A 21,621-nucleotide genomic window follows, 5' to 3' on the forward strand; every position below is an offset into this window, starting at 1 on the left:
TTTTTAAAAACAAAACAAAAACAGAGTTAGTTGTTCTTGAGATGTGCTTTCATACCTCTCCCAGTTGTAGCAGATAGAAATGAGTTTCTTTAGAGTTTGCTATTTGGTTTTATATCTCTATGGAAACCAAGTACTTGCTGCATGTGGCTTGCTCTTATGATAGTATACTTTATTTATGTGACTCTATTTAACCCTCAGAATATAAATTGTCTGATGCTCTGAGTAAAATTGGTTATGACATGAGACTTCATAGTCTGCCTCATTTTTAGGCTCCATTCCCCCAGGTCCCACCCACCTTTAGAGAGGTAAAAAGTTATTAGTATATGGTTAATGATTTCACTTGCTTATCTGATGAATTATAATTTGCTCTATCATTTCCATTTTAATGCTCAATTTGTCCAGACTTGGCTGGTGGGGTCCCCTTCAAGCTGTGTCTTTCTGATACATTGTCATCATTCTTTGGATTTCCTTTACTGTTTTTTGTCATAATGAGATATTCCAGGTTCTTCTTATCCTAGCATGGAAAGTAGCAATCTCTCTCTCAATCTCTCTCTCAATCTCTCTCTCTCTCTCTCTCTCTCTCTCTCTCTCTCTCTCTCTCTCTCTCTCTCTCTCTCGTCCTGGTTCATTAACTGGGAAACAGTGCCAAGAGCACAAGATGCAGGTGTTGAGCCTGCTCACTGTGATTAGGATGCCACCTCTTCCCAACAACGTATAAGATCTAACTCTCATCTTCTGCCATGACACAGGACACACTGGGTGGCCCCTCAAGCCAATAATTGCTAAGACATTAACTGGGGTCCCCAAGAGTAACTAAAGATATGATGATTAGATTTGGGGCTGCCCCTTGGAAATACAGTCTAAATAACAAAGTCATAAACTGATTTTTTACGTGGTGAAAACAGGCTAGTAACTTAATAAGCAATAGCTTTATTTATATGGATAAAAGTCTAAATAAATATTTGCACTTTGGCTCCATGGTTCATTTCTTACACTCATGACCATGATCTAAATGGGTCTTTCAACTCATGCCTAGTGCACAGAAGTAAAAGATAGGCACATGTAGGAAAATATAGTTTTGAAGACATTTAAAGCTAAACTTACAGAAATAAAAGGGTAAAATGTAAAATACTGTTTTGGCTCAGTCAAAGGCTGAACTAATTAATCAAATGCAGACATAAGTAGTGCATGGAACAAAACTTAAGATCTAAATTTATCCCTTGCTGAGTGCTTGCTGTGCACTGAGGCTCAGCTGGGGATCTCAGGTGATAATGGCATGCATGCCGCACAAGCTCATCAGTCAGTACTCATCCAGATCTAGACTTCGGGAGAGCATCAGGCATGTGGACCTAGACTGGGAATGGGAGCACCAGACATGGATCTAGACTGGGGAAGGGAGTACCAAGCATGTAGATCTAGATTGAAGGGCACCAATAATGTGGTAGATCTCTGTACCTTTTATGCAATTTTTCTGTGGATTCAAACTTTTCTTAAAAAAAAAAAAAAACGCCTATTTTAAAAATACATACATAGGAAACTTGTTAGGTCTCAAACCCAGGACAACCAGCTGAGATGCCTATTAACATATCAAAGCTGACCTGACTGCCAGGTTCTCCCAGCATCCCTCAGTCTCTCCTGTTACCCGGTCCTCCTGGCTCTTATACCCAGCCTCCTACTCTGAACTCTTTAGTCTAGGACCTGGATTACCCTTCCTCCAACTGTTATTCCCTATATAATTCAGCCATTTGGATCCGGTTACCCTTTTTCTTTAGACCTCTCTGCCTCCGGGCTCACCCCTTTTCCCTCCCCTCTCTTCATATAGCTTAGTTTAGGGTCACATTCACTCTGGACTCTTCCAGGTGCCTCTAGCGATGCTCACCCTCATATCTACAATAAACCTCCTTCATCATAGCTAGGAGCACTCATGTCCTCCTTTATTTGGTTTTGTTTTTTTGTTTGTTTTTTCATTAAAAAAATTCTTTAAGTCTACTAAAACAAAACTTTCTCCACAAAGCTTTTCTCAAAAGATTAGGAGAGTCTTATTTTCCTTCCCAATTAGAAATAGCCTATCTTGCCATGGGGCTTTGTTCTATCCAAGAAATAGTAATTACTACCACAGATTTATTTCCATCCTTAGAGGGTCACAAACTAGCATTATGGGCACTTACCTCTTAGATACATTTCCATCCTTCAGATTTTGTACAGCAGTACTTTATATCCCTCATCTGCCATAAGCAGTTTCCTTGCTCATCTGCCATGAGCAGTTTCCTTGCACAAAAGTCCCAGAGAATACCTTGCTATGTTAAATGATCACTTAGCCCTTTTAGATGAAGTCAGTTTATAATCAGAACAAGAAAATTTAAATTAATAGCATAGTACTGTATATTAACATGTAAGTGAAGACACAGTAAGGAAACTGTGGAAATGGGCACTCCATCAGGGGAAAGTTTTTTATTGTAGGTAAGAAAAAGAATAGACAGAGGCATCTGGAAGAGTCAATAACAGTCAAGGAGGAGAAAGAGGTGGAGGTGGAAGAGGAGGAGGAGGAGGAGGAGGAGGAGGAGGAGGAAGAAGAGGAGGAAGAGGAGGAGGAAGAAGAGGAGGAAGAGGAGAAACAGCAGCAGCAGCAGGCTGGACATGGCCAGAACTATCTTCAAGAGAGGAGATGAGAGAATAGCAGAGAACAGCAAGAAAGAAAATAGCAAGCACGGTGGTGAGAGGAATCATACAAGTTATAAGGAGGATGAGTAGCTGCAGGAGGGAAGCCTCTAAACTGAAACAGCCTGGGAGTTTAGGGTCTAGGAGGAAGTGAGAAGGGCCAAGTTGCTTGTGTGGGCTTTGAGATGCATAGCAAGTACAAGTAAAGAGACACCTGACGTTTGCAGAGGAGACATGTCAGGAGTGAGCCCTTAGAAGAAGAAGGGAGAAGTGGCTTTTCCTGGGTGACTGAAATTGTTTCACAGGTTCCTGAGGAATGCTGAAAGTATTTACCAGCAATCCTATCGTCTATCATAAGCTGAGCCAATATTGCCATTTTGGACCGAGCCAGTGGGCTACCATTTTGGAGTACTTGGAGTTTTCCTTCAGACCTAACAGAATGAATGCTGGAAAGAAAGCAATGCCAAAAAATAAAAAAATAAAAAATATTATAACTCACGATTTGTTTAAGATATATGTGCCAACTTCTATCAACACGCATCTGTTCTATGACATTTTCAAGAATGAACTTTTAAGTGCAAAATGGAGTGGGACAAAGGAGATTAAAGGATGGCTAATTTTTCCAGTTAATGCAGCAATGTGCACCATATTCAATCTCTTGTGGTTAATATACTCTTTAAGATGTATTTCTAAGTCTCCTTGCTGTTTGGTGACTCAGCACTTAGAACCATGCCAAACAAAGGAAGGCATCCCTGTGAACCAACTCGAAGGAACTTTAGAGGATGAAAATTTAAAGAGGCTAGCTGTGAGCTTTTCAAATATCTATATCTTGATGGGTCTGAAATTCACAAAAAGTACCAGAAGACATGGAGGTAGCCTCAGACATCATGGTTGCATGTGGTTCTGCTTTAAGGTGACTACACAGGGAGGTTTAATGTAAGAAGTAGTTCAGCTCTACTGCTGTCCTTGCGCTGCTTTGTCACCTGTGTACCAAAGAACCCAAGAGAAACAGCAGCAGCACATGCATAAGAAAGCTGCTCTCACTGAGCCTCAAGAGCACGAGTCTACTCTTAGGTGAAGTGAGATCCAACAGAACTTAACGAGCTGCTCCTGACCATATGACTGTTGCTGTTAACAGTATCACACTGAGATAAACTCAAATGTTGGCAAAAAGAAATCCAACTCAATTATGGCCTATCTGTAAAGTGAGTAAAATAAATAACTATAGCTACATGTGAAGATATGGAAATTTTCAGAAACATACTTCTTGTTGAAGCCAAACTTGGGGAAGACAGGAGTGATGTCTAGGAAGAGGCTGCCATCTACAACTCTTCAGTGACTGGCCTACACATATGAATTCCACAGGTCTACTGTTACTCTAAGCACATAGGGTATTTGTATTAACATTTCCAGGAATGTCCCTATTATGACACAAAGGCAAAATTAATGGACAATATGTATACTATATTAACATACCTATCTTAGGGTTTCATTGCTGTGAAGAGACACCATGACCAAGGCAATTCTTAAAAAGGGAAACATTTAATACAGGCTGGCTTACAGTTTCAGTGACTTAGTCCATTATCATCTTGGCAGGAAACATGGTAGTGTGCAGGCAGACATGTTGTTAGAAGAGCCAGAGTTCTACATATTGATCAGAACACGAGTGGGCATAGGAGACCTTAAAGCCCACCCGCACACTGACACACTTCCTTCAACAAAGCCACACCTAGTAGCACCATGCCCCTACGTACCCTACCAGAAGTGTAGCCAAATCTGACTCAGACTATTTAAGTAATGGAACTCAAAGAAATGGCAAACTTGGGCCGAAGTGGCTCACAGTTAAGAACACTGACTGCTCTTCCAAAGGTCCTGAGCTCAAATCTCAACAACTACGGCTCCCAACCATCTGCAATGAGATCTGATGTCCTCTTCTGGTATGTTTGAAGACAGCTACACTGTACTTTGATATAATGATAAATAAATCTTTAGGCCAGAGTGAGCAGGGCCGACTGGAGTGAGCAACCTTCATTTCCAGCAAACACATGATGGCTCACAACCATCAGTACAGCCACAGTGCACTCATATACATAAAGTAAGTAAGTAAATAAATAAATAAATCTTTTTAAAAAAAAGAAATGAATGAATGAATGAGACTGAAATCAAAAGAATGATGGGTCAGTAATGGTTGGGACCACACCTTGGCAAGCTTCTTAGAGTCTATGTGCATATACTTTAAACAGTTAAGTTTATTGGTCCCTCTATTTAAACTTTCATCTCATTTAAGGACTTGGAGGATTCAACAGATCTCTTGGTCCCGCTTTCCAATATAGCCATATTGAAAAAAAATCTTTTTTTCTTTCTGCTGTTAATTTGGTTCTTTTGATTGGCTTATTAAGGATGGGTGGTTGGATCTGACTAGTAACACAGGTAGCGACCCCAAGTTCAATTACAGAAGAAATACATCTCACTAAAAATAAGGTAAATCCCCTCAAATGTTCATGCCATGCAAATGCTGTACACTGCCTTGTAAGCAATGCTGAATTTCTTTCTATGTATGCTAAGAGACCTCAATGGATAAGAGGCTGCGTACTCAATGTCTTCTGGGCCCAAGTAGTTATTGAGTAATAGTAAGTATGAGGAGCTACAGGAAACAGGAAGTGATCATCTCATCTGAACGATCACTTCATCATATCTCTAGCTGATAGTCACTCTGCAGGAATGTTGGGCCCACTCAGGAATTCTCTTTACATTTTCAAGAGAAAAGTATAAATTAATATTCATGTAAGGAAATAAATTACCTGATTTAAACAAAAGGCAAGCCATTTACTGAGTATTAGTCAGTGATATAGCAAGTCCCGAAGGAACCAGGTAGGAGATAGGACTGAGGTGCCAACAATAGGCTGGCTTTCTAGAGAAGCAGACATGACTTTCTCTGAGAAGGGGGAAAGGGTAAGAACCACACAGATACATGTGGAAGAAAAGCAGATCCTTGCCAAAGGAAGCAATGACAGAGATGTGGGGAGCTATCCATAGCAATGGCTTCTGAACATCCCTGCAACAGGCTAGTTTTCAAAAGGATGTGAACATCAACACAGCACCTTCAGCATAGTCTCCATGTGGCTGAGATTCAGTCACCACTGTCAAGTTCAGTCAGAATACACTGAGTGCAAAGTTTCAAAAATAAACAGTTCTCAAGTTTTAAATCATAGACCATGTGAGTATCCTGATCAAACCTCATGCCATAGGTTCTATCCTGTCTAGGTCATGCCTCAGCCCTTTGTCCAGCAGATCCATGATGTATGTGCACGCTGCCTAACCCTTAGTCCTTTACTATATTACTATGTCAGAGCTGCAGGACAGTCAGGGACAAGCACAGTACAGAGGGCTCAACCTGCAGTTTCAGAACCTGTAGATCAAACAAAGTGATCAACTGTAATGGAGTAAGAAATACAGAGCCCTAGCCAGGAGATGTGCCATGTTGCTGGTCCATCATTATGCAACTATTATTAAATAGTACATAAAGACTAACACAGACTTCCTAGCAAGGGCCAGTGAGAGCAGCATCCCTCATTAATTCTGAAACCAGAAATAAAAGCTCTGACTTAAGCCGGGTGTGGTGGTGCATGCCTTTAATCCCAGCACTCGGGAGGCAGAGGCAGGCGAATTTCTGAGTTTGAGGCCAGCCTGGTCTACAAAGTGAGTTCCAGGACAGCCAGGGCTATACAGAGAAACCCTGTCTCGAAAAACAAAAAACAACAAAACAAAACAAAACAAAGCTCTGAGCTCTGACTTAAATGACAAGGTTAGAAAACAAAATACGTACTAAATGAGCTTTTGGATTCTAGCCTAACATCATAAATGGGAGGGTTGGAAGACCCGTCACAAACAGGAAAACTGGACCTGGAGCTACATGGTCTGTGACTGAAGCATCTGTGCCTGAAGCTTTCCAGCCTGCTAAGTGGTCCTGGGTGAGTGGTACAAGTCTGTGTCTTCATAGTTTTCCTGAGGATTAAAACATAGATGATCATTTCACTATAGATTAGGAAATGAGGCAAATGTTAGTGCAAAACCATTTGCTTTTACCAAAAGTGTAATAGACATCAAGTTGTCTTTAGATTTTATTTACTAATTCAAAATGACAAGACAGAGTCAAGTGATTCATTCTAATCAGGGTGTATCTGGTTCTTAAGGATGCAATGACACTCTCAGGAACAAGTCAGAATGCATTCTCCTCTTGATGTTTCAGTTTAGACTGTACCTTGCAAAAGTTACCACTTATCCAGCTACCACATTTTTAGTTTTTGTAACAACACTGCATAACAAGAAGCAAGAAATAGAGAATTTTGCCACTAACTTGGTCTTTCAGACCTGGTTTCTGGATATACAAAATAAATTACCAATCAGAAGTTCCTAAAACAGAGATTTTTAAAAATTATGCGAGGAGGGGCTGGAGAGATGGCTCAGTGGTTAAGAGCACTGACTGCTCTTCCAGAGGTTCTGAGTTCAATTCCCAGCAAACATGGTGGTTCACAACCATCTGTAAGGGATCCGATGCCCTCTTCTGGGGTATCTAAAGACAGCTAAAATATACTCCTATATAAAATAAATAAGTAAATCTTTAAAAAAAAAAATCGTGTCAGACTGTTAGGTCTGCTGACCTGAGATTGACCCTGGAGCCTACATGGTGGAAGAGACCAATGCCCCCTAAGTTGTTCTCTGTCCCCCAGACATGTATGTATATTCTCACAAATAACAATTTCAAAAAGTATTTATAATCATGTGATGAGAATGTTTCCCAAACTACATGTGTGTACAGTGGATATTCTGCAGTGGGGAGATAGTCACATTGTAGCTTAGTACTCTTTCAGACCCGCCAGTGGCTCTGCTTCAGAGCTGACCTTTCTCTTGCGTGAACTGGAAGGGAGCACAGTGAAAGCCTGTTCTGTGTCTGTACTGCTCAGGTTTAACTAGCTGTTTATAAATGAGAAGGAACTCAAGCAAATGTATGAACGGTTCTCGTGGTTTTAGAGAATCCAACTCTTTGTAGTATTGCATACTGGACTAGTTCTTTAAATCATCTCAATAACTGATTTTAAGATTAGTATGTAGCAAAAACATTTAATAAGTAACAGGCAAATGAGATTACCAGGACAACTGGTAATTGCCAAGATCATATATAATTTCATTTTAAAGTGACCCACTTCCATAAAAGTTTCAAAGTACTTTCTTTTTCTTTTTAAAAATTAAGCAAGCCCCACATAAAACTACTAAATTCTAGGAACATTTCAAAGAATATGCCTTTCTACAAATTCTTTTTAGGTAGAGACCATACAATTACAATTATCCACTGAGGACATAAACCAGCAGCCTACAGGTGGGAGGAGAATACCAACCATCCACTTAAAATGGTGCATAGTCACTTCAGGGTACCTTGGTCCCACACTTCCCAACCCCCCAAATGAGGGCCTTTAATACAAAAGTCACAGAACCATCAATAATCCAATTGCAAAGACCACTCACTGTTTTATAGAAACAGAGGCAAACATTTTAATTAAGAGGTACAGCTAGTGTCTGGCCATGGTACAGGGCACTCCCACATGCCTCATGCCAGCTGTAGAAAAGCAACATTCAAACAGCTGACTTAATTGGAAATGCAAACTAGCACATTCTAATTTGGCTGGGCCAACTAATTGGTAGGTATGCACATTTCTAACAAAATACCCACCCATGTTACAGATGTTGTTCTCTATAGGAGCACAGGACTGGTAACAAACATTAATGAAGCTGAAATAAGCTTACCCTTAGTGAGAGCGACCACTCGGGCAGGGTCTCACACTAGCTTGGACAACTAGATCATGTATGCCCAAATTAGAACACAACGAAATAAATAGCAAAGCATCTTCCTGTGAAAATTTAAGAAGCAATGAGCACCACAAGAGCAACAGGGTCAGCAACATACACTTGAGAAGTGGTCACTTTCCTCTGAGTGAGGTCAAGCCTGCTGCAAAAACTGCAGAAGAAATGGGGCCTCTCTCTTCATCTGATGTAAACACATGCATCCCTGTGCAAAGCAAACACTGCAGTTATCAGAAAAGGAAAAAAGAACCTGTGAATGGTTAAAAAACCAAGCCAAACAAAACCAAACCAAACAAACAAAACCCAAAAAACAAAAACAAAAAGAGGGAGACAGTAGATACATCTTCTGCCTTCTACAACTTGAGACCAAAACTATTATTCTTTTTGCTTCCAACTGAAAAAATTGAAACATATGAAGCAATGATTTTCACATGTGATAAAAGACAACACAAGGCAGTGCTTCCATTGAGAAAGGGAACAAGTGGGTGAGCCCTACAACTGTCCTCGTCACAGCCTGCAGATTCTTAGGGGTGAAGAAGTGAAGAAAAATTCAGAGCCTAGCTCTCCCTCCTGAACTGAGGAAACGGTACACAAAAATTTTAAAGTCATTACAGATATTTTATATGTCTAAGGAGGTAGATGAACATTTAAGAAAAAATAAAGATCTATTAAAAATTATAAAATAAATTTTTGTGTACAAGAAAAAATACAGCCGGGCGCGGCGGTGCACACCTTTGATCCCAGCACTCAGGAGGCAGAGGCAGGCGGATTTCTGAGTTTGAGGTCAGCCTGGTCTACAAAGTGAGTTCCAGGACAGCCAGGGCTACACAGAGAAACCCTGTCTGGAAAAAAACAAAAACAAAAACAAAAACAAAAAAAAAGAAAAAAAAAGAAAAAGAAAAAATACAATGTCTGGATAAAAAACTCACTGTTGCAAAAACACATTAGTCACTGTAGAAAAAAATGCATGAATATAAATTCCTATCAGTAGTATTAGCTAAAAACAAATCATAGAAAAAAAAACAAGTAAAATATTAACTATGCCATCATTGAAAACTTCAGTATCAAATAAAAATATTTAAAGAACTAAGGTTCCATATTTTCCCAATGATTATGAAAATCATAAGCTTAACAAACTATAAGCAAGACAAACAGAAAGAAAACGACACTAAGAAGAAGAAATTACAAAAAGTAAGCCAATTACAGAGAGCAGAGGGAGTGGAGGTTTTTGCAGACTCAAAGTGGCAAAACAGTAAGGATGGCAGGTATTTTTGTTAAAGTCGTTAGAAACATGGAATCAACATGAAATGCTGACAAATAGAGCCACATTCCTGTCAAGCTAGATATTTTTACCCAGATTGAAAAAAAATTTGCCTTCCAAAAAGTACAGAATTTCACAAAACAACCCACAAAAAATACTGGCAGTGATCCAGGTAAGAAAGCAAGGGATGATCCATGAGACTCCTTACTGAAATCAACAATATTACAGCTAATGAACTAGCGATGAAATAATAAAAAGCATATAGTTAATTAGAAACACAGGTAGAAAAAAATGAAATTGAGAGTAAAGAACATGATAAGCAGACTGATAGACTGTAACCCAGCAGGCTTAAATTCAGATTATTGGCTCCTTTATATGTAAAAGAGAATCTGAATAGTTTTTAGAAACTAGTTATATGCTTACTTAAAACTAATAAAAGAAAATGAGAATTATCAGACAGAATCAACAATTCTGATGCTTGAAATGGGCTTGCAAATTCAGAGAAATCATTCTTTATAGAAACAGATGACCTTGACTACCTTATACCTGCGTGTTGCCCAGGCTGGCCCTGAACCTCTGGTCTTCCCGCCTCTGCCTCTCTCAAGTGCTGGAATTACAGGGATAAGCTATCACACCCTAACTTATCAGCTGACTCTAAATTCCAGTGCCACAAATCACTGAAAGTGGGTAACTTTCACAACCTGTGGAGAAATCAAATCTCATCTGGCTGACAAAGTTGGTGCCAATGAGGATTCTGCTGCTCTGTAATGTCAACTTCAATACATCTCTAAGGTTCCTGAGTGACTATGAAATATTGCACACATCATAGTTAAATAATGAAGCATCATGGTTATGTGAACAAATTGTAAAGATTAAAGTTTATAAACAAGTTCTTTATATATGTTGGATATTAGTCCCCTATCTGATTTAGGATAGGTAAAGATCCTTTCCCAATCTGTTGGTGGTCTTTTTGTCTTATTGACGGTGTCTTTTGCCTTGCAGAAACTTTGGAGTTTCATTAGGTCCCATTTGTCGATTCTCGATCTTACAGCACAAGCCATTGCTGTTCTGTTCAGGAATTTTTCCCCTGTGCCCATATCTTCAAGGCTTTTCCCCACTTTCTCCTCTATAAGTTTCAGTGTCTCTGGTTTTATGTGAAGTTCCTTGATCCACTTAGATTTGACCTTAGTACAAGGAGATAAGTATGGATCGATTCGCATTCTTCTACACGATAACAACCAGTTGTGCCAGCACCATTTGTTGAAAATGCTGTCTTTCTTCCACTGGATGGTTTTAGCTCCCTTGTCGAAGATCAAGTGACCATAGGTGTGTGGGTTCATTTCTGGATCTTCAATTCTATTCCATTGGTCTACTTGTCTGTCTCTATACCAGTACCATGCAGTTTTTATTACAATTGCTCTGTAGTAAAGCTTTAGGTCTGGCATGGTGATTCCGCCAGAAGTTCTTTTATCCTTGAGAAGACTTTTTGCTATCCTAGGTTTTTTGTTATTCCAGACAAATTTGCAAATTGCTCCTTCCAATTCGTTGAAGAATTGAGTTGGAATTTTGATGGGGATTGCATTGAATCTGTAGATTGCTTTTGGCAAGATAGCCATTTTTACAATGTTGATCCTGCCAATCCATGAGCATGGGAGATCTTTCCATCTTCTGAGATCTTCTTTAATTTCTTTCTTCAGAGATTTGAAGAGGAATGGATACAGAAAATGTGGTACATCTACACAATGGAGTACTACTCAGCTATTAAAAAGAATGAATTTATGAAATTCCTAGCCAAATGGATGGACCTGGAGGGCATCATCCTGAGTGAGGTAACACATTCACAAAGAAACTCACACAATATGTATTCACTGATAAGTGGATATTAGCCCCAAACCTAGGATACCCAAGATATAAGATATAATTTGCTAAACACATGAAACTCAAGGAGAATGAAGACTGAAGTGTGGACACTATGCCCCTCCTTAGATTTGGGAACAAAACACCCATGGAAGGAGTTACAGAGACGGAGTTTGGAGCTGAGATGAAAGGATGGACCATGTAGAGACTGCCATAGCCAGGGATCCACCCCATAATCAGCATCCAAACGCTGACACCATTGCATATACTAGCAAGATTTTATTGAAAGGACGCAGATGTAGCTGTCTCTTGTGAGACTATGCCGGGGCCCAGCAAACACAGAAGTGGATGCTCACAGTCAGCTAATGGATGGATCATAGGGCTCCCAATGGAGGAGCTAGAGAAAGTAGCCAAGGAGCTAAAGGGATCTGCAACCCTATAGGTGGAACAACATTATGAGCTAACCAGTACCCCGGAGCTCTTGACTCTAGCTGCATATATATCAAAAGATGGCCTAGTCGGCCATCACTGGAAAGAGAGGCCCATTGGACTTGCAAACTTTATATGCCCCAGTACAGGGGAATTCCAGGGCCAAAAAGGGGGAGTGGGTGGGCAGGGGAGTGGGGGTGGGTGGATATGGGGGACTTTTGGTATAGCATTGGAAATGTAAATGAGTTAAATACCTAATAAAAAATGGAAAAAAAAAAAAAAGTTTATAAACAAAACTCCAACTAGGATGGCAAACTCGATGTGCCAGGTGTACCGGCTTACAGCAATACTGTAAGGCGAAATTGGAAGTACTAACCTGTCTAAAGTTACATAAACCTGGGAAGTAAGACATTGAAATTTTAAAAAAATGCTCATGAATTAAATAAATAGCCTGGAACCAGCTGTTGAAGGAAAAATTGATCTCTGAGAATCTAATATACTGTCCTGTCTCTTCATTACCTACCCTGGCAGGCAAAAGCTTCCGATTTCCCCAGAACACTCCCTTCCAAAACTGTCTACTAACTTTTTTGAGCTTTTATTTTGTTTTCTATTTCTTGCTGTTAATATTTTTAAAAAATTTGTTTCGGAAGAAGTCTGCTAACAACAGTTGTTTCTTGCAGCTATGCTTTCTTTTAATTCCGTCGCTTCACTCTTAACTAGGCCTGAAGCCATTTCTTGTCTTGGCCACCTATGACTTACCTTTTGATATAACTAGTTTCCTGACAACTGTTTTTTTTTTTTAATATTTTTAAAGTTTTTATTTATTTATGTATTTACTTATATGAGTACACTATAAGCTGTCTTCAGACACATCAGAAGATGGCATTGGATCCCATTACAGATGGTGGTGACCTGCCATGTGGTTGCTGGGAATTGAACTCAGGACCTTTGAAAGAACAGTTAGTGCTCTTAACCACTGAGCCCCAACTCTTTATGTTTTTAAAATGTCCTCACAAATCTGAGCCTCGAGCTAAGAATAAAATTACTGTTAGGATATATTTTAGACCAAGAAATATGGTTTCTTCCTAGACGGGCATCAGGCAGCACCACTGAGCAGGATACCCACATATGCAGTGCATTCTCCATACTTCTCTTTGGCTCAGCTCTGCTGGGAGCTGCTCTATTAAGTCGATGAAAGATGGTCAACATCCTAGTCAATTACATGTAGGCAAGGTGTAACTAATAATTAATACAATTTAACATGTCACACTTCGTAAGATGGATAAAACCGTATCTGTGGTCCTGTCCCTATATATAGTGTACTCTTGTTATACAGCAACAATTTAAAAACATACTTTATAGAAGTCTAAAGAGTTTTCAGTACCATTGGTATCCATTGAAGGCTCGTGCCCTTAGGATAACCATTGACTAAATCATACTAATTTGTTCTGCATTATATTCCACCCTGACTGTGCTAATTACAATAATAAAACTTGAACGTTAAGTGGTTCCTACCTCCCCTAAGCCCATGCTAGAGGTTAAAAAAAAAAAAAAAAAAAAAACCGAGTTCCAGGAATAAACATGAGAAATAGTTCAGTGGATAGAAACCCTTAACTATTATTTCCAAGGTCCACAATTCCATTCTCAGCATCCATGTTAGGCTGCTTACAACTACCTGTAAACTCGAGCTCCAGGGGACCCAATACCTCTTCTGCACCACCACCACCCACAAACACAGACATACATACACATGACATATATTTAAGAATAGTACTAGTAAAAGATGAATCAGTACTCTAAGTCAGGCTTGATGCTGCAGGGAATGAACTCCTAGATCAGATTTTCTACCCAGTGTAACACAAAGTTGGCACCAAGAAGAGAACACTAGATAGACAACACCAAGACACTGAATCAATATTTAAGAGAGTATATTCCAAAGTCAGACACTTTGCAAGACCAAATGGACCTAATGAGCAAATTTTACTTTTGTTTCTTAATTTTTCACTAACTCTCACAGAATAACAGCTAGTTATATTTGAGCAAGCTGAACTAAATTCTGTGAGTGTTGTGTTCCTCTAGATTCCTTCTAATTCCACACAAACACTCTTTGAGAAACTATAGCATAGCTCCCAAGCAGCAGCAGGCTGTAATCTCAAGCTCAGATGGTACTTTCTGCAGCTCTCCACACTATATGGAAGTTACTCACTCAGCATCAAGTGGAATCTAATGAGACAGGGAGGAAGGGAGGGAGCAAGAAACAGAAGGGTAGGGAATACAGCTGCAGGGTTGGCAGGGTACAGCAGTGTACACTCAACACAAATGTATAAAACCTTAAAAATAAATGAATTTAGATTTCATAAAGAAAAACTGTGGCATAGCTCAGCAGTAAAGCATCTTTTACTTGTGAATGAGACTCTGGAGTTGACCCCTACCCCCACCCCAGCAATGAGGAAAGGGGTAGAGTGTCTCATGACTGTTTGATGAACAGAATATAACTATATGCATTTTGCGACTAGGTCATAAAAAGACAGGTACTATCTATCTGGTCCTCCTGAAGCATGCACTATATAAGAAATCCAATTACCCAGCTGACCATGCTGCATGCACTCTAGACAACAGTCAAGCCTTCCAACAACATCCTGCCATGGCATCAGACGTGTGAAGGACGTTATCATTTGCATACTAGACCATGCACCAGCTGCACAGCACTGAGCACCAGGAACAAGAGAATCACCCACCTTAATGCTGGCAAAATCCTAAGTAGCAGGACTCAACCAGCACCTGAACAGTGCCTGATTTACTATAGTTAAACTTAAGGTGTTTTGTTATGTAGTGATACTGAGACATAAAATGGTAAACCAGTATGTGGGTATAAAGAAGATCAGATTGTGTAGAAAATAATATATCCACTGGCTTGATCTGCAAAACCAAGGAGAGCAACAGCCAAATATGACATAATATATCTCTATTGAGTCACTTGACTGAACATGGCAACGTATTTATTTGCATTGGCTAGAAGGAATCTATCTTCCAGAACATATCCAGAACATAATTAGCTAGAAAAATTTATAACCAGGATCATGCCAGAAACATCCATTTAGTGTCAAATCTCTATTGGTACAAGTCCACTGGTAAAGAAAAAGGATTTCAGTCCCATATGTGGATCCCATGCTAGGAGAAGTGTAAAGAATCAGTCTTGAAGGGAACTCCACTTTCTGGAAAGCCAGAAAACTGACACATTAGGAGATTTAAGAAGTAAGTACCACCACAGCTTTAAGTACACTAACAAAACAAGTGGAGTCAAAATGGATGGATCTGATTCCTAGCCTTGAACTGTATATTCCTGGCATTGCAGAGGTGATTTGAGAACAGCTCTTGGGCATGTGTGTTTCCTCGCACCGTGGGCTTCGAGTTACACTAAACATAAACTATGAAGGGCTTTATGTGCTCACTGCTGCCTCTTGTTGCCCTTATGTAAACAAAACAGGCAAAATGTAATAGGACATCAAATTAATTAACCTGTTGCTACATCAAAGTATTCTGGAACTGTGCTGAGATGACAGGTAAGGGCACTGCTGTCGGTCGGCACTGATGGCCTGGGTTTGAGCTCCAGAACAAACATGACTGGGGAGAGCACCAACTCCCACAGGCTGTCCTCTTATTTTCTCACATGCACACACCAAATTAAATAATTAATGTGAGAGAATATTTTTTTAAACAAATATAATTTAGAGCTTTCAAGATAGCTTGTCACACAGAGGAGTGTACCACCAAGCTTGATGACAGGAGCCCACACAGTAGTGGGTGAGAACTGACTTCCTGCAGGTTGTCCTTACACCTTCATACATTTACAATGATAGCACATGTACACACACACACACACACACACACACACACACACACACACACAAATGTGTTTTTAAAACTGTTAAACTTTTTTGTCAAATCTACATCTTAGTTGCACTGATATAATGACAAATAAGGACTAAAAAAAGGGAAATTAACACTTAAGCTTATTCCTGTGTTGACTAGAAAAGGTTTGCAGTGGAGAGATGAAGTCATGGAATCAGAACCATCCTAAAGCTTCAACTAGGAGATAAATTACAAAACAACAACAAAATCGCCTTTGTTTGTGTTTCATCAAAGCTGATTAAAGTGCATCCAATCAGAAGAACTGACTGCCACAGAATCACCGGAGCTGTAAATGCCACCAGCTCCAACTGCTGAGCTCAGGCTCTGTCACTGGTCTCTGTGATGCGCTTTATTATAAATACAAACCTAGCTCAGCATCAAAACATTGCTAGGACTTTTTCTTTGACAAATTCAAACTAGAGAAAATGGCTAACAAATAAATAATCCTGGCTCACAATGATAATGAAATAAGAATATTACACAATCATGGCTCTGAAATAGGTCCGTTTCCTGGAGATATCTGTAGTCCTTTCCAACTAAGCTTTACAACTGCTGAAAAACTGCCTTCACATCCACAAAGAACTGCTTCTGAAGGTATACACACCAAGTCTGTGTGGTAATGGAGGATAGACAGAGAGAAGAAGAGCACACACACACCTCCCCTTCTCTCCTGAGGCAAGTCTCACTGGACTGAGTGTACAGGCCTTGTTTAACTTGAGTGACTGATAAGAGAATCAGCAACAGGAGAGAGCTGCTGTGTCCTCTGAACATAGAGCAGAGCTCCTCAGTGGGAACAAAGAAGCTAGCTAGGACTACTTAGGGGACAAGGCAGTGCCATATTTGCATTGGGTAGAGATGCAATGCACAAGCCCTGTGGCATGCTACAGCGTTTTCCTGGTGCACTGTAACACTTACAGGAGGAAATGATAAGGTGAGCCACTGAACTTTCAAGTCATAATTTTCAAAAGTTTCTATGCTGGAAAGGCTTTTGTGTCTTATTGCTACAACACTCATCTGGTTAACAAGAGACTTAAATGTTCCAGTTGAAGGATTACAATATAAGATGAATATGTCTCATGTGTGAAAGGAATGTATGAGTGAATGGAGAATGTCAGGAACCTGAGACTCTCAAAGCTAAAGTTATCTGACTCCTACCCCAACCCATGACAGTGCTGACACAAATGGCCTCTTTAGGCCTCTGAGATTGGGATTCCCTGTTTGAAGGTAGTATCCACATATTAATGGCGTGGGTGGTTTTCTTATGAGAGAATTCTTCTCATGATTCAACTCAGCCATCTCTCACCTCCATAACTAAAATGGCTAGGTTGCAGCATTCCTGGGGGTGGGGGGGGGGGGGGTGACACATTCTTAAGTTTAAGGCATAGGCTAATAATTTATACACAGAGAAAACGTTATTCCTTTGTATAAGTAGAACAAGAAATATGTATGAAATGGATTCTTAATGTTACACTAGGAAAATCAGAATGAGCCAACATTCTTTGTATGACTCACTTAGGAGAGAACTAGGATTTGATGGTTAGCTCATATACATGGAAGGGTCTTGTTATCCTTGTGGGCAGACTGAAACATGGGTGCTATGACGGCTGCATTTAATGGCGTAAGATAGAGGCATGGACCAGAAGCCTCAAGAAAATCAGAATGATGAAGTTGACTTACTATGTGCACCTTATGCATATATAATCCTGCTATCAATATACCCCCAGAAGGGCCCAGGGGATGCCTCCATCACTAAGGCATCGCTGTCATTTACTGCATGTTAGTCTAGGGAATCAGGTATCCTGACAGTCACAAAACTCACCATACAAAGTAACTTTTCTGGCCTTCTCTTACTAGTACCTTTGCTTTCTCAGGCACTTAGTACAGGTTACTTACTTATCCGTTTGGTGTTTATTTATTTAGGTTTTTTGTTGTTGTGGTGGTGGTTGTTAAATCATTTGTTTTCAATGCCTCTTTCACTAGAACACACAAGGACTATTTGTTCATCACTGTGTCTCAACTGCTTACTATAGGCATTCAATAAGAGAGCTTCAAAGTATAACCAAAGAAACACAGTTTGTCTGTCATTGTCAATACATGGTCCTGGTCCCTCTATTCTTCTGGAACTAACACACTCATAAAAATATCATCCTCCCAAACAGAAGATTCAAATGCATAGGACTAGGAGTGTAGCTCAGTTGGAAGAGTATTTGCCTAGCATGTACTTGGGCCTGGGTTCAGTTCCTAGAACCACTTTCACTGGGTGTGAGACCAACAGTAATCCTAGCATTCATGAGATGGTGACAGGAGGAGCACCCTTAACTATCCTGGGAGCACTAGGCCAGCCTAAAATATATGAAGCATTATCTCAAAAAAGTATTTCTAAATTCCCTGCAATATATATATATATATATATTATAATCTTATGGTCTGGTGCTATAACTTCTATTTTAATAAAGGTCAAGTCAATGAATGTCTTTTTTCCATGAAAATACTTAAACAGAATCACATTTGGCCCAAAATTCATGTCATCTCAAACTGTAAGTTAACCAAATTTACAAATATCATCAACTCGTATCTCCAGATTCACTCAAACTCTACATGGCTGGCATACTTCCTAAGACTGCCCTAAGGTAGCTTTCCTTGCTTCCAAAGAAAAGGAATTCACTCCTATTAACATTTCAAAATTATATTTAATCAAAGCTTCTATTTTCTGACTATGAACCTTTATTTGTAACAACCAGCAGGTGCTTTTATTAAAACTAAATTTCTATACATCCCACTCTTCTGAAAGTGATTAATACATAAGTAAGTACTCAAGAATGAGGCAGTTGTCATAACTAAGATTACGTATAAAATACTGAAATTTGGTTTCCTGTTGTGTCATACCATGCTGTGGTTTTCGTTGTTGTTGTTTTCCTTTTTTTTTTTAATTAATCACTTTATTCGTTTACATTTCAAATGATATCGCCTTTCCTAGTTAATCTTCTACACCCCCTATCGCATTCCCCCTTGTTTTTGGTTTTGGTTTTGGTGCCTTTAAAGAACTGAAACTGAATCTAGAAATGGCATCTGGGTAAGGAAGCCAAGATCCACTCTCAAGACAAGGCCTGGACCCTCCAAAGAGGAGGAATGACTGACTTGCATTTGTAGTTGGTTTAAGTTAAGTTGTTACAATGCCTTTTTCTGACTGTGATTCATGCTTTAATGACTTCTGTTTCTCAGATGTGCCATTAGCAATATGAAAGGTAGTTTCAGCATTTACTTAACATCAAAGGAATGTGCCACGGCACTGCTTAAAACATGACTTAGAGTAGTTATTTTGGTGATATAGGTTTAAAATGTACAAACTTACTGATGTTGTTGGAAACCTGATTCAGTTTATCTTGGGACCTGCTGATCAGGACAATCTTCATTCCACGTTTTGCTAACTGCAAACAATGAGAGACCTGAATTACACCTCTGAAGTTTATTCTAAAACATAAATTAGATGAACTCCCATTTTAAGAAAAACCTCACTAGGTGATAAATCATACACACACACACACACACACACACACACATACACACACACACACACAAGATCTAAAATGAACAGTTTTCAAGAGATTGCCCAGAACCTTAAGTGTCTAACCAAGCATTTAAATCTCAAACCACTTTGGAAGGATGGTGGCTTCTACTTTTTATATTAGGCCTATCTACATGGTATAGACTTTTTTATATTGTTATACATCTAAGAATTCTGTCATTTCAAGTTTAGGATTTAAAAAGTTGTCATAGGCTAGATACACAGAACAAATATCAGTGGGCCAAAAAAAGAAAACTACAGTTAAAACATTAGCAATTCCTACATCACTCTTAAAAATTTGCATTTGGGACTTGTGGTTAATCTTCACTGTTGACTGGAAAACACACTTGCGAGTGTGTCTATGAGAATGACTCTAGGAAAGTTTAACTAAGGAGAGAAGACCCACACTAAACATGAGCTTCATCCCATGGGCTCCTGGGATCACTGTTAAAAAGCTGAGCACAAGACTGGAAGTCAAACTAAGCCGGCCTTAGGTTGCTTCTGCCACAGTAGTAAATAACACGGGCATTAAAATTAAAGGGCAACCAAAATAAAGTACATTAACCATTGTTAATGAAAAAATTAATGAAGAATTTCTTGAAGCAAATCTACATACATATACACACAATACTATGTAATGTTGCAGAGTGACAAACATTCACAGCAACGTGTTCTTGTCATAGACACACAAATAAAGAGGTAGAGAAAAACATTAATAGGCTTAACACTTTGTACTGAACGAACAGACAATTTACAAATGAGCAACACCCTGGATGATGTGAAGTATAAGTGATTCAGTAAACTAATTCCCAGTTATAAATCCTAAAGTCAGCTTTTATTAAGTAACAAGTAATATTGCAAATGAGGCTGTGGAAGATCATTTTTTATAAAAATAACAAGGCCTGGTAATTTGCTAAATTAATCTGCTATAAAAACACTAAAGAATCCATTAGCCTATATTGATACTTTAAGAAAAAAAGAGAAACACATTAACAAAGGAGGAAGGCCAGGAAAAGCTCTTATTTATAGAAAACACCAACCAAGCATGGTAGTTCAAGACTATAATTCTAGAGGGAAGACTGCCATGAGCTTGAGGTGAGCCTGAGCTACATACATAATGTGTTAGATATAGTCTAGCTTAGGCTACAGAGGAAGAGATAAATTAGAAAAACACTACTTAAATTATGGTACAGTAATTCAGGCAAAATCGTCAATGGGTATAAAAAAAATTAGACTAAAAATTAGCTAGAAAATAGGGTATATATAGTCCCCCAAATATGTCATATACCCCTATTACTTTTATAATGAAGAGTTTTGTTAAACAACATATTAATAAATTGTTTGCCTTTACATCATCAGTAATGGAGCACATGGTGACTACTGCCTCTTGATAGGATGAGGTCAAGAGGATTAATATCACTTTTATTACCATTTCTGTTAAAAATGTTTACGCTGAATCTAATCTTGAGACAAATTCAATTTTGTCTGCAAAACAACTGACTTGCATTTCTCAAAGTGCCACTTTTGTAAGGAGCTGAAAGAGTATATGCCACTAGTAAGGCTCCTTCCTCCCTAGCACAGGGACTGAGGTCAGCAGGACGGCTCAGTGAGTAAAGGGACTTTCGCTAGCAAGACTTGAATTTGATCCCCAGGACCCACATGTTGTAATGAGAGAATTGACTCTCCCCACAAGCTGTCCTCTGATCTTCACATGCATGTTATGGTATGCATGCATCTACAAACACACATACACAAATAAATAAATGTGGACTAGAGAGATGGCTTAGCAGTTAAGAGCCTCTGTTCTTGCAGAGGACCCAAATCCAGTTCCCAGCAACCAAGTCAGGCTACTCACAACTCCCTGTAACTCCAGCTCCAAGGGATTCAATACCCTCTTCTGGTCTCCTGTGTGGTGCAAACACACACACACACGCACACGCACACGCACACACACACACATACTCTCTCTCTCTCTCTCTCTCTCTCTCTCTCTCTCTCTCAAAGTCTTTAAAAACATATATATACATAGGAGGCAAAGGATCTCTGTTGAGTTTAAAGCCAGCCTGGTCCGCCTATAGTT

At 39.3% G+C, this 21,621-nt stretch overlaps 1 protein-coding gene across 1 annotated transcript in view; it reads right to left on the reverse strand.

Moving 5' to 3' along the window:
* Hsd17b12 (hydroxysteroid (17-beta) dehydrogenase 12) overlaps positions 1 to 21,621 on the reverse strand; it is a 125,213-nt gene that overhangs the window by 62,968 nt on the left and 40,624 nt on the right. The window contains exon 3 of the mRNA NM_019657.4: positions 19,329 to 19,404. Coding sequence (NP_062631.1) covers positions 19,329 to 19,404 — 76 coding nt within the window. The remainder of the gene's footprint in view (positions 1 to 19,328; positions 19,405 to 21,621) is intronic.

This window comes from Mus musculus, chromosome 2 (genome assembly GCF_000001635.26).
Source record: "Mus musculus strain C57BL/6J chromosome 2, GRCm38.p6 C57BL/6J".
In the NCBI taxonomy this organism is placed as follows: Eukaryota; Metazoa; Chordata; class Mammalia; order Rodentia; family Muridae; genus Mus; species Mus musculus.